The sequence below is a fragment of the Polyodon spathula genome, chromosome 2, assembly GCF_017654505.1.
Source record: "Polyodon spathula isolate WHYD16114869_AA chromosome 2, ASM1765450v1, whole genome shotgun sequence".
Classification (NCBI taxonomy): domain Eukaryota; kingdom Metazoa; phylum Chordata; class Actinopteri; order Acipenseriformes; family Polyodontidae; genus Polyodon; species Polyodon spathula.
This window is the reverse complement of record NC_054535.1, coordinates 44521533-44534945: the sequence shown is the minus strand read 5'-3', so window position 1 is coordinate 44534945 and position 13413 is coordinate 44521533. Positions and strand designations below refer to the sequence as shown.

General features: G+C 37.3%; 1 protein-coding gene across 1 annotated transcript in view; it reads right to left on the bottom strand.

Moving 5' to 3' along the window:
• LOC121297020 (FRAS1-related extracellular matrix protein 2-like) overlaps positions 1–13413 on the bottom strand; it is a 63912-nt gene that overhangs the window by 24585 nt on the left and 25914 nt on the right. Inside the window, exons 4-6 of the mRNA XM_041223036.1 lie at positions 11703–11933; positions 10452–10577; positions 8584–8835 (exon numbers count right to left, since the gene is read on the bottom strand). Coding sequence (XP_041078970.1) covers positions 8584–8835; positions 10452–10577; positions 11703–11933 — 609 coding nt within the window. The remainder of the gene's footprint in view (positions 1–8583; positions 8836–10451; positions 10578–11702; positions 11934–13413) is intronic.

The following is a 13413-nucleotide window of genomic DNA, read 5'->3' as shown; positions in this document are numbered from 1 at the left end:
CGTTATTTGGTTGCCATAGATACTCCTAATAAGGTGCAAAAAGCTGACTTGTTAAGATTTGGTTTTGTGCTTTGGGTTCTATTTTCATGATGTAAACATCAGCATATCTAAACTGCCACTGTTTAATGTTTCCAAATAGGGCTGATTTCCTGACCCTTATTAATATATAGCATAGAGATCCTGCATTGTTAAGGCCCCAGCAAAGACCCTTATAATATTGTCTAGTCTGCTACAAAGGTGGAAGAGATTCATTTCAACTCAAACAAAAAAAGGCCTTTGAAATAAAATGGGCTTAATATGGTCTTTCGTCGCTTTTTCAGTTAATTACGAAACACAGCCTGCTGGGAAAACAAAAAAAGTAAGCATTTGTCAGAAAATCTCCAGTTTCATTACTATCTGATTCTGAAGGCTTAATGTTTGTCAGTAATGTACAGGGACACTGGGGCCCACCTTGACATGTCAGCAACTTTTATTATTAATAGGATAAACTGATAGACTTGATATTCTCCACCGACTGAAGCTATAGCATTCAGCCCGGCTCTGTTGTAACACTAACTCCTCTGTAACTTGCGTGGCCTTGTGAGGCCCGGGATGCAATTGCAGCTCTCCTGATTGTGCCTTTTGGACTCTCTAAAGCCTGTCTTTCCTTGTTCGCCAAAATCCACATTCTTGAGATTCACTAGACTAAAGTCCTGTTTTCAGGCAATAATTATTTCAAACACACTGAGCTGTTTGCAGATCTTTCTTTCTGTCCTTGTTGAGTTTATTCATGCATTTAAATACCTTAGTCAGATCGCACAAATACTGTAAAACAGAATAAATTAATACATGGTTGCTATTAAATATTGTGCAAAACTGTCTAAAACTGTGTTTGACGTTAACAAATCATACATAAAAACTGAAAGTTTACAAATGTATGCATGATTCTGACATTGTTTTGAAAATGCAATCTTAACACTACCAAGGTGCCACGTTCAGTTTGGGATAACAATAACAACCATTGCTCTACTGTAGGTAAACTAAAGGTTTGTGTGCTATTAATTTTTAAAACAAAACAAAAAACAAAACAATTATTTGGAATAAAATCAATACTTCTGAGTCATAATAAAGCTGGTGTTCAGTTTCCAAGTCTTAGCTGCCTCTCTTCCCTTTTAGCGCTTATATCCAGTATCTGCTTATTATCTAATACAGCAGAGGTAGCCTACCCACGGCTCTCAGGCAGTTCAAGTGAGGCTCCCGGTGAAATGCACTATGGAAAGGCTAATAAACGAAAAGAAAAAAAGAAAAAAAAAATAAAAAAAAAAAAACACAAGTTTAATATTCTCTGTATTCCTTCATGTTTATTATTCTTTCTTCTCTCCTCTCTGTTCGCTCATTTCGTGGAGACAATGGCATTGAGCAAACCATCCACGAGTAATAAACAAACATATGATGCTTTAAATCAGAATGGGAGGAAGAGTTTGCTTTCACTGAAAACAGTGGTAAACCCCTGTGTCTCATCAGCAACAAATCCCTCACACACCGTAGTCCATGTGTCTCCAGCCCTGGTCCGGGAGAGTCCCTATCCAGCAGGTTTTATAGGTGTCTTTACATCATCAGTGGCTAAAGATCTAAAACATCTGTTAATCTTGACTAATTAAGCCAACAACTGGTGTAATTACATAACTGAGAACTTGGTTGAAATGAAAACCAGCAGCTCTCCAGGACGGGATTTGGAGACCCCTGCTGTAGTCTGTACAAGGCAAGCAACCTCAAACGTCATTATGAAACAAATCACAACACATTTTCATCTGAATACACCGTGTAACAATTTGTTTTTTTTTTTTTTTTTGTTCCTGGGTAGTAAGTGTTATTTCCTAATTGCTTATGCCTCAAAAGTATAGAAAATGGCTATTATTCCCCACAAACTTTGCTTTTGTGACCAGGACAGTGATATTTTGAAATTTACCTATTTCCAATGAGAAAACGATCTTTTCGTTCACATAAAGTCAGAAAAAAACAACATATGAATCCAAGTGAACATGTATTTATACTAAAGTAACACAAAAATGACTACAAAAGATTTAGAAATGAGTAGTCTTTCGGGATTTACGATTATACTGTAAATCACTTTAACGAATCAGCCCCCAGATGTAGTCTCCCATCATGTTCTAGTTATACTGTCCTTGGTAGCAGCGTTCAAAGTCCAGTATATCCTGGTGGAAGCACTCGTCTTGCTCCTCTGAGTACGCTCCCATGTTCTCCTTGAATTTATCAAGATGAGCATCAAGGATATGGACTTTGAGGGACATCCTACAGCCCATTGTGCCGCAGTTCTCCACCAGAGTCTGAACTAGCTCCACGTAGTTTTCGGCCTTGTGATTGCCAAGGAAGCCCCGAACCACTGCGACAAAGCTGTTCCAAGCCGCTTTCTCCTTACTAGTGAGCTTCTTGGGGAATTCATTGCACTCCAGGATCTTCTTTATCTGTGGTCCGACGAAGACACTGGCTTTGACCTTTGCCTCAGACAACTTAGGGAAGAAGTCTTGAAGGTACTTGAAGGCTGCCAACTCCTTATCTAGAGCTCTGAAAAATTGTTTCATAAGGCCCAATTTGATGTGCAGTGGTGGCATCAGCACTTTCCGGGGGTCCACCAGTGGCTCCCACTTGATGTTGTTCCTCCCCACAGAGAACTCGGTACGCTGTGGCCAGTCCTGCCTGTGGTAGTGTGCCTTGGTGTCCCTGCTGTCGCAAAGGCAAAGATAGCAGGGAAACTTGGTAAAACCACCTTGGAGACCTATCAGGAATGCCACCATTGCAGCCTCTTGATGCCATCTCAGAAAAATACAGATATGTATCCACTTAGGCAGCTGGAACTAAACTGAACTGGTGGGCTTAAGGCTCCTGTATTTATACTACTATTTATATTACTGGAAAGTTCTAGAAGTTATTCCAAGTTTACTCAGCACTGAATCTATCTGGAATGTTCTGGAAAATAGATACATTTCAAAATATCACTGTCCTGGTCACAAAAGCAAAGTTTGTGGGGAATAATAGCCATTTTCTATACTTTTGAGGCATAAGCAATTAGGAAATAACACTTACTACCCAGGAACAAAAATTGTGTTACATAGTGATCTCCTCCTGGATCAGATTTGAGGAGAAACAAGCTGGCATCTTTAAAAGCACGTCTCAGAAGTCAGCAGGACCTCCTTTTGGCGTGAAGTAATGAAGCTGATGTAACTCACACAAGTGCTGTATGGTATGGGTAGGGCTCTTCATTTGCATTTTTTATTTTTAATCATGTGAAGCCCCATTCAAGTTTAAAGTTATATTGAGCCGACTAATTTTCTTCATTAAACCCTTGGAAAAGCTTTGATTGTGAAACAAGATCCCTTTTGTTGTTTCTCCCATAACTTAATTGAGACTGTGATTCTGTTTCATTGATAAAGGAATTCAAACCAAACACAAAAAGCGAGTTCGGTTAAATTGCTTTTCCCTGATTTAAAATATTAATGACTTGTTGCAAAAATGTTATAACCTGTTTTGCAAATAATAGTTTTCTTTTAATTATGATTTAATAAAATCAGTGTAACCTTACTAGCTAAAACTAAAGTTAACTTGTGAGTTTAACTGAACAGAGTTGGAATATCACTCGTGCCAAACATCCTTATCAGATGAATACATCTTTTTATAAAATTAGAGTGTTGGCGTTAGACTAGAGAAGGCATATTTGCATGTTACATTGCAGGTCTAAAATTAATATTACAGGTACTGTAATCCCTTTCAAAATAAATACAGTGCCTTTGTCATCCACAATGCTCTCAAAAGTATTTAATACATGCAGCAGTCATACAAAAAAATAAAGCTTTTTTTTTTTTTAAATCCTGCATTCAGATCTTCAAGGGAAGAGCTTGTCAAAAAGAATCCTTACAAAAAAATGTCTTTTAATGTGGTGTTTTTGGTGAAATCAGGCCAGGTGGTTATCCTATTTTATTTAAAGTGCATAATGCATACAGTATAAACAGAAATAATGTAAAAACACCATAGTGCTACATTTCAAGTTTAATACACTGATCTACAGCGAAATCAGAATTACAATGCTCTTCGATGTTCTCTTTTTCGTGTGTGCTTTGCTGCCATCAAGAGATAAAAACTACAGCACTGCACAGAGTAAGTGCAAGATTCCGTTATAAAGTTCGAGGGAATTAAAAAATGTTTCAAGCAATGCTAGTATTTAAAATGTCTTGCTCGCAAACATTTCATGTTTTACAATAGTGTCTTGCGGCTTTTGACAATATCAAAATTTTGCCATGTGCCTTGTAGGGTCAGGAAGTTTGGCCACCCCTGAGAGACATCAAAAGCTATCTTCTAATCTTCCAGATTTTAGTTTTTTAAGTACCGCCTTTGATTTAGAGCTCTCTTTAATTTGCTGGAGTCTCATTTCATTTTCTTATGTAATCTCCTCAAGTTTCCAAATATATTTACTCTGAATGAAAGCCATTCAGAGTGACTTGCCTCAAACTCCTTTTACCTGAGTGGATGACACTTGTGTCTGTTTTGTTTAATAGGTTTGAAGGAAAGCTTTTATTTTCAAAATGCCCCTAAATATTGATACTGCCCTGATTCTAACAATGGCTTCCTTTTTTTTATTCAACTCACAGGAAATCAGACTTGCTTAAGCACAAAACACCAGCTTGTAATCTAGGGTAGGGGTTTCCAAACTGTGGGCTGCTAGAACAATGACATTCAATGTATGTTTTTTTATATCTATACAATAAAGAAAAGCAACATGAAGAAAACAGTAAGATTCAAAATTAAAAAAAAAAAATACAATTTAGATTACTTTTATTTACAGTGTTACAGGTTTAAAAATGTTTTTCATTTGTCATTTTTCTTAAGGAGTGCTAATAGTGGGCCACAGTGCCTAATGTAGCTAAACAGGTGGGCCTCGCGTTAAAAAGTTTGGGAACACCTGGTCTAGGCCAGGACCTTGCATTGTTCTCTGATTCATGCTAAACAGTCCTCCTTCTATGAATAGAAACATCTTGATGGCAGCAGCTTATGCATTACTAAGATCTGGCTCTTCTGTCTGAACGTATTAAAACATTAACTAACTTACCAGGCAGGTGGTTGTATCTTGTGTCAATTACTCATACCAAACTGATTGTCTTTTAACTTAAAGGTTTTCAATTCCAAATAGAGTTGGTATCTCAAAATATACTTCCCAGTGCAGACCATTAAAACAGCCATTCAAAGATATGCTTAAGATGATCAAAGATCTCTAGTTTTTTTTTTTTTTTTTTTTTTACATCCAGTTAAAATTGTTCACATGAATTCTGTATTTAAGTTAACTAATATTTTGTTAAAACCACTGTTTAAATCTAAAGCATAAAGTTGGCAAACTGGACTAAAGCTGGTGTTACTGTGGCCGCTGCCTATACTGCAAGACAGTTACACACACACAATGCAATCCAAACACACAGTTACTGACATGTGATTAAACAGACTCCTAGCACAAGTTAATAAGAATCCCTTAAAATAACCAGTGCCCACAAATCTGCCTTTTTGATCCTTAATCCTCTTTTCATTTATGAAACTGATAGACTTTTTTGTTCCCTTAGAAGATACTCAAAAACCCATTCTCTATAGATACGAGTTCCTGTGTTCATTTGTGTCAAGGATTTTAAAATGATTGACAAATTTATCAAGCTTCGGGTTCAATTATCCTCGATCTTATCTCTTTCATAATTTCCTACTGGCACCAGATTTCTCTTTCATTTTTACTTGTCTTTCCTCCCCTCAAATTTGGGAACTGGTAGAGTTTCAGTTATAGTCTGGGCCAATTATTCTTTATGTTTTTATAGGCTACAGGGGCACTATATCATGGACTAGAAAGGTTTGCAATTATAAAGAAAAAAATATAGAGGACATATGTGTTGACAACTGACTCGTATCTTTAGGAATACCTTAACAAACAGTATTTATCTATTTATCATTGTACTTTATAATTATTTTTATTAGTGCATACATGTTTTAAATAATCTGATCTTTATGATTATATTTATGATGACAATAATAGTATGTTCTTAAACTGTGAATACTAATACAAATAAATATATAATAATAATAATAATAATAATAATAATAATAATAATAAATAATAAATAATAATAATAATAATAATAATAATTTTTATTAAGATATTTATATATAGTTGTAGTCAAAAGTTTACATACCCTAATGGAAATGTACAATTTCTAAAAAGTTCTTGAAAACAAAGAATTTTATGAAAAATCTTTTGTAGCATGAGGTGACTTTGTATCCTCATCATATACGAGGCACACATATTCAAGTCCGTTTTCATCCTGTTTTTCTTAGTTGCCAGACACCCTCGTGTCCAAGTCGTGTCAGATTAAGTTAAAGATCAAACCAGACTTTACGCACCAATCCGACTACAGTGTCAGGGGACAGTGCCTCAGTTTCCCGTGGACGCTCCAAATCCGGGGTGGTAATTCGTGGGGTGGTCTGGCCCTGTCTATATCGGCACACCTTCCTCTATATTATCTGGTGCTACGGGACTGCCCCTCAGACCATCTTTCAGCAATCAAATACTCAAGCTCACACTACAGGGTTTATTTATTTAACTGTGTCCACAGTAAAGGCCTGATTCATGAAATTTAGAATGGGTTGATTTGGCAATTTTTCATTAGTAACATGGTAAATAACATACAAAAATTGTGCATTAAAAACCGGCAACGTATTGTCAAAACCATGCTGAAGAAAGCACAGCAAAAACACAATAAATGCATATGACCACAAAATTACTTTGCAAATACTTTTATGCTGGCAAAACAAGTACAGCACTGCTTTAAATGTGTGCAACAATTTGCACAGTCACAGGAAACTACAGCCAGTCAGCACACTGCATTGTATATAGGCTTGCAGGATGAGGTGATTTCAGTCTTGCACAAGTGCATTTGGTCTGGCGCTGGGGCTAGGATGTTGCTGTCGGCTACGCTTTTTATGTTGCATGAACACACACAGATTCTTTGTTTTCCTCAATATAGGTTAATAAGATAAAAACCCAATACTTTTTGAACAAGCGTCCCATGCTGCCAAAGGAATACAATATCCATAACACACTTTGTATAGCAATTGAGACATCAAAGCCTTCAAGGCTTCAAATTAAAACAATCAGACCACTGAACGGCCCTCAGATGTGCACTCAACAGTTAAACAGAAGAGTCAGCACAGGAGGACTGGGATTCCAATGCAGCGGTTTGCTGAATAAAGCCAATGGTAGCCCCCAGAGATTGTAGCCCCTTTTTCTTTATATCACCGGACCATTGGAATCCTTTGATGATAACAAAAGAAAAAGTCTCCCACTTCTTGCTTTCTAACTTATTTTTAAGTGCACAATGGAGTTGTGCAATGATTCCAAACAAGTCAATATTTCTTTTTTGTTTTTTGGCATAGCTTTTAAAGTAGACTCCTCCTTGGGAACAACAAAAAATGTACAATTCACCTCTCCCTGCTCATGTTTGCTTTCTCTGTTGTGAGCACTTTTCTTTCCCCTTTGCTTTTAACAAACAACAAACAAGGAATTCGCCAGAGCCCCATTGGAGGACTTGGTGTTTGTCTTGTGGAAGTATACCAACAAAGCAAACTGTTTAAAAAGATTAAGCAAACGCTAAATGGTTCAGTCCCAATCTGCAAAGGGGATCTGCTGCATTACTGATGAAAAACAAAATACTCTCCTTATTTGTCTCAAACAATGGCCAGGCTAATTCCTCTTTCATCCCTTCTTCCTGTTCTCAACATAGGATACAAAACCTATTAGTATAATTTCACTAGACTATTTTTTATAGAGCCCCTTTTTTAAAGACCCATAAAATCTGCCTCTAATTAGCACGTGATGAGCTTTTTGAAATGTGGGCTTCTTTGTTTTGAGAAAATAGTTATATATTCATTTAGGGTAGGAGAAACTAAACTAGAAAAATGACATTCACTTTTAGCATAAACAGAAACCCTATGATGGACAGATCTCACCTTCAGTTCATGAACTGGAATATTTTGATTTTTTAAAATGAGCTTGTACATTTTTGACCATAGAGTAGTTCTATCAATCTCTATATATAGGCAAATGGCATGCTTTTTATTAGTCTGTTGCTGTTTTACGTTCATAAACTGTAATTGTACCAGAGACATATCAAATGATCCCCAAAGTCATCTCCAATGTCTCCACTGCAGTTCCTGTAATACAACTTCCTCTTTGGCTTTACATCACAGGACCCACTTAAAGATCTGGGCAAGAGATCAAAAAGGATAAAACACAATGCCTTGCCCAGACTCCATCCCCTCTCAAGTTCTATAGAAATGAGTTAGCTATTTGAATTATCACTAATAAAATGCCCTTCTGAGGCATAACCCACTGCATTTGTACAGACGCTAGAAAATGCAACCCCAGCATTTGTAAACTTTAACCCAGGCATTAGCCTATTGTGATTTAGAAATACTCAGGTGTCTTTGCAATTGAATTTTCCATGTGGAAACAGAGAAAAAATAAACTCCCTACCGAGCTAAGACCAGTTGCTGCCTTACCATCATCTGCGTCTGCCAAAATGATTACTTTCGTGCTAGGGTATTCCAGGCCGACCTGTCCTCCCATGGGCATGCTCAGAGTCACGTTGAAGGTCTCCTCCACCTCGTACAGCGAGTCGTCGATGACGATCACGCGGCAGGTCTTCTCCCTCTCGTCCTTGTCGAATCGCAGGATGCTCGTGTGGTCCTCGGGACGGGTGATGTAATCTGAGTATGAAAGTACCGTGCTGGGAATGGTACCAATAGCAGTGCCTAATATGAGGGGGGAAAAAACAAAACAGCATGAAACATGAATTAAAAACTACCTGTATTCTGCTTATAAGAGTAACTTCAATCCAAGACTGGCAATAGAGACATAATTACTTCACTTTTCCAGAATTGAACTTGACAGCATTATGTTTATCTCAATACACCCTCACCCACCCCCTGTAATTGTATTTTATAAATAATTACAAAGCGCTAGATCTTCATATAAAAGTGATGTATTAAGGGAATAGTTCATTTATCAGTGTCCACATTGGGTTTTTTTATGGATTAGTGGATAAGCCACACTTATTAACTCATACATTAAATAAATAAATTAATAAATTACTCTCCCACAATTCTAGTATTTATACACCAGGTATCAGCCAACAGCTGAATGTTGACTTAAAAAAATATTCTGCAATCCAGGCTGCAAAGATGAAGCGTGAAATTATCCACTGTGATAATGCCTTTAAAAGAGCCATGTACACAAGCACATTGGGAGTACCTGAGAAAGCAAACTCATGGTATCTTATTCCTTGGCTTTGGCCAGCACAAAATGGGCTGCATCAGACATAAATAAAACACACTTTAAACAGGTAATTGGTCAATTTACTCATTGGGTGGGTGGGTGGAATTTCGCTTTTTTAAAGAAAAAAATAGTAACTTGCATCCAACGTGGCAATTGTGAGTTGGGGAAGGGATTGTCTATGATCATATCATGAGAGATGACTGAGATGGGATCTAAACCCAGGATGTATGGGCTCCTTGAATCTAACCAGTGGGCTACACCGCATCTCTAATCCCTCTGCCAGTCACTCAGAATAGGCCAGACACCTCTGAATAGGACATCAGGACTTCAATGGTTACATTGGTTTTGACAAACCAGTTACTAAAGCTATGTCTAAATCAGAACATCAGGGTATTGAGATACGTCTCACCTCCCATACGGTCTTTATCAGTGCAGCTGCACCCACACGATTTACTTAAAATTGATTCTAAACACCAACAGAAGATATCCATCAATGTTTAGGAATATTTTTTAATGTTTTTTTTTTTGTTGTTGTTTTTTTTTACCTATGAGAATATAAGCACACATAATTCTCTCATAATTGTTAACTGCCTGAGGACAACACTATTTCCTTCATTCACCTCTAGGATTATCAAAACCTTTAAATCACATTCCCCTGTTATTTTTTTTACCAATTGTTAATCAATTCTACCCCCTTTTTGCTATTCGAAATGCCTATTTTTAATGCTACCTCACTGCTGCAACCCCCTTCCAGATCAGGAGCTGACCTCTGTTCCATCTGTTCCATCTGTCCAGCCAATTGCCTTACCAGTAGGGGTTGTTAAAGTGAGATGAGGTGAACTATGGCCTAACCCATCGATTTTACTCCCCAACACCAGTAGTTTTTTTTTCAGCAAAACAAAAAATAAAATGATATAAATAGGACAGCTCTGGTCATTTGGTAGCTGACCAGGTGCTTTCCCAGCCAGGCCTTCCGTTCAGATGTCTGATGACGTTTATTCATCCGTTATAGGTCCAGTTAGTGTACATGTTTATGTAGCACTGCAGGTTTATAGCCTGACCCACTGGAACAGCCTATGGGTTTGCATCTCACCTTGCTGTGTGAAACAGATGACCATGAGCTCCTGACTGGCATCCCCAGACCTTCTGACCGGGATCAGCAGCTCTCCGATGTCCTCTTCAATTCTATATTCTGACTGAGGAATGAAGACAGTTGATTCTAGAGGGGGCAACAGAGCAGGACACTGTAAGGAACACCTAGAAAGTCTTGACTTTAAAACACAAACACAAAGACTTTTGTAATACTGTAGCATTGTACATAACCTGGATGGTAACTAGCAAACATTATTATGGATTGCTTACAGGTAAAAAAAAAAAAAAAAAAAAAAAAAAGTAAATTAAATGTCACAGTGAAGTATTTGCCAAATTCAAGTACATGTGTACAGATGTCATCAAGTGCATAGAACACCACATCTAATTCAATTGTTCAAAAATCTAAAAACAACAGAAAAACACACAGATCTGGTACCTATTGTAAAATGAGACATTGTATTAACTTCACTTTTTCTTCAAAGAATTTGTTACTGAAATTCTAAATAAAAAACAACTTTGTCTCACCCACGACATAGCACCTATACGCATTATTCAGGGACGTCATTTCGCACAGTTTGAGCAGCCGGAACCGCTCAGCTTCCCTTTGTGGTCCGCACCCAAACTCATATAATAAGAGACACCCTACACACAACATATTAACTTATAATGCACGTGCCAAATGGTAACATTTGGCAATAGTGAGCTCATTCAACTCTGTGAAAATGCCTTGAGTGTTAACAGTTGACCCTGCACTTTTCATAGAAAATTAGCTCAGAAACCAACCGCTGCGCTGGGATAAAGAGCAAAGCTGTGATCCTTCAGGCCTCGATAACTTCAACACAGCCATTAATAGTCACACAATGGGCAGGGCAGTCTACATCTCTGTGGACTGGCAATATGTATTTTGAGTCTGTTGTCAAAAGTTATAAGTTTACCACTAATAGAAAAATGAGAGTGAACGCCTGGGCTCAATTTAGATGACTTATGTTCAAGTACTCTGACCTTCACAATATACGCATATACTTCATTTTAAGATGACACAGAAAGCCCCAAAATTCACTTCACCACAGCATGATCATACTAGTCTATTACTAACGAGACTACCTCTGAATGGACTATAGTTTAGCATGTACTAAATGTGTAACTATGTGGATTATTTTAGTTTTATTTGAACGCAGATAAGTCAGTTATGGTATTTTGCTATGTCATTTAACTGAATATCTTATTATATGTGTCAGAGAGGCACACGCACCATCCCCGGGATCCACAATCTCAACAGTGGCGATATTAGGGAATTCCAGTGCTCCCATGACAGGGTCAGACAGGATGATCTGGAAGGTCTCTGAGGTCTCGTACTCCTTGTCCGTGAGGATCTTCACACGCCACGTGGCCATGCTCTGACCCGGGTTAAACTGCACCTGCTTCTGGGGCTTCCCCTTGAAATCTTTGTCCTTCTCTGCCGTCCCATCCTTGGTTCCAATTCCTTATGAGGAAGACAACAACAAAAAAAGTAAATACTGCAAATAAAAAACCTTTATTAATAATAATAATAATAATAATAATAATAATAATAATAATAATAATAATAATAATAATAATAATGTACATCCAACTGCATAATAAGGTTGGAATTCTCAATCAAGGGTTTCTGGTGACATATAAATCACAACAGCACTCGCTTGAGTATCTCTCATGCATTTCTAGAAGGTGGAGTTGGATGATTTCCTTGTCACTCACAATCATCTGCTTTCTGACAGCCACCAGTCTATGCTGCCTAACATAACATGGAGGGGATGTGGCTGCGGTAATTTCTTAAAAAAATGTTGTTGCTGATTGTTTTTCTAAGAGTACTTATGTGATTTGGTTCTTCTTCAAAGTTCTACCTGTACTTTATTATACACAGCCAATCTTATTGTATATGGCTCTCGCGCCAACACTGGGTATAAAAAGATTAAAACACCAAGATTTATAGGAACATTATAATTTACTATGTATAATAATAATAATAATAATAATAATATAATATAATAATAATAGACACATTCAAACTACTGAATGCACCTTTTATGTTTCATTGCTCCAGATGAAATTTACTTCTAAACATATTATAGTTGAAGGCTATAGAAGGGTGGTTCAGCTGAAGAATGAAGATACTGTCTACTTTACAACCTGATTGGCATATCATACATAGTTCATGGACAGTACTGTGTCTTAAGAATTCTGAGTCATTCTGGAGAAAGCTGAGGCATTCAACGACGGCCAGGGTGTTCACGTTCCACACACCATTACTTTCACTCTTAGGAGTTAGAAGGAATGGTGTTGCAACAATAATTTATGGTTCTTAATTGCAGTCTGCCATCCAAGATAGCAGCTTGCTGCGTTTAGCCAACATTATATTTAGCAGCATCACAAAATTTGAGAAGAGCTGGCTGCTGTAAAATGAACAGTCGCTTCTGGCTTTGATTCTTTTGTTTTAATTGTGGTTTTACAAGTTTTGCATTAAACTCCAGAGGGCTTCGTACCACAAGTGATTCTTTTTTAATTTAAAGCTGTTAAAGTTTTAGATTAGCGTCAGTTGAAATGTGTGTCAGTTTGTGCTTAGGTGGTTTGACAACAGGGATTCCTGGCTCAGGATAAGAAGCTTTTGTTCTGTAGGTTAGGCTATCATTTAGTTTTAATGAAATTATTTGATTAACAAGATGCTGAAACAAAGTGTGAACCAATCTGAATACCTTTAGCACAACAATAAAAAGTGTCTAAAGTAAAAACTGAGCATCCCTTCCTCTTCTGTAAGATCGGGTCTTTCCACAAAGTTTGGATGACACTAAAAATTCAAACATATAAATTGTTTCTCACCTGACCCCAGTAAAATGGGTCAGTTATCAGCTTAACAGTATATAACTGTGACAGTTCAGTTTTTATTGGGGTCAGTTAAAGGCTGTTTTTACTTTCCAGCTTTATTG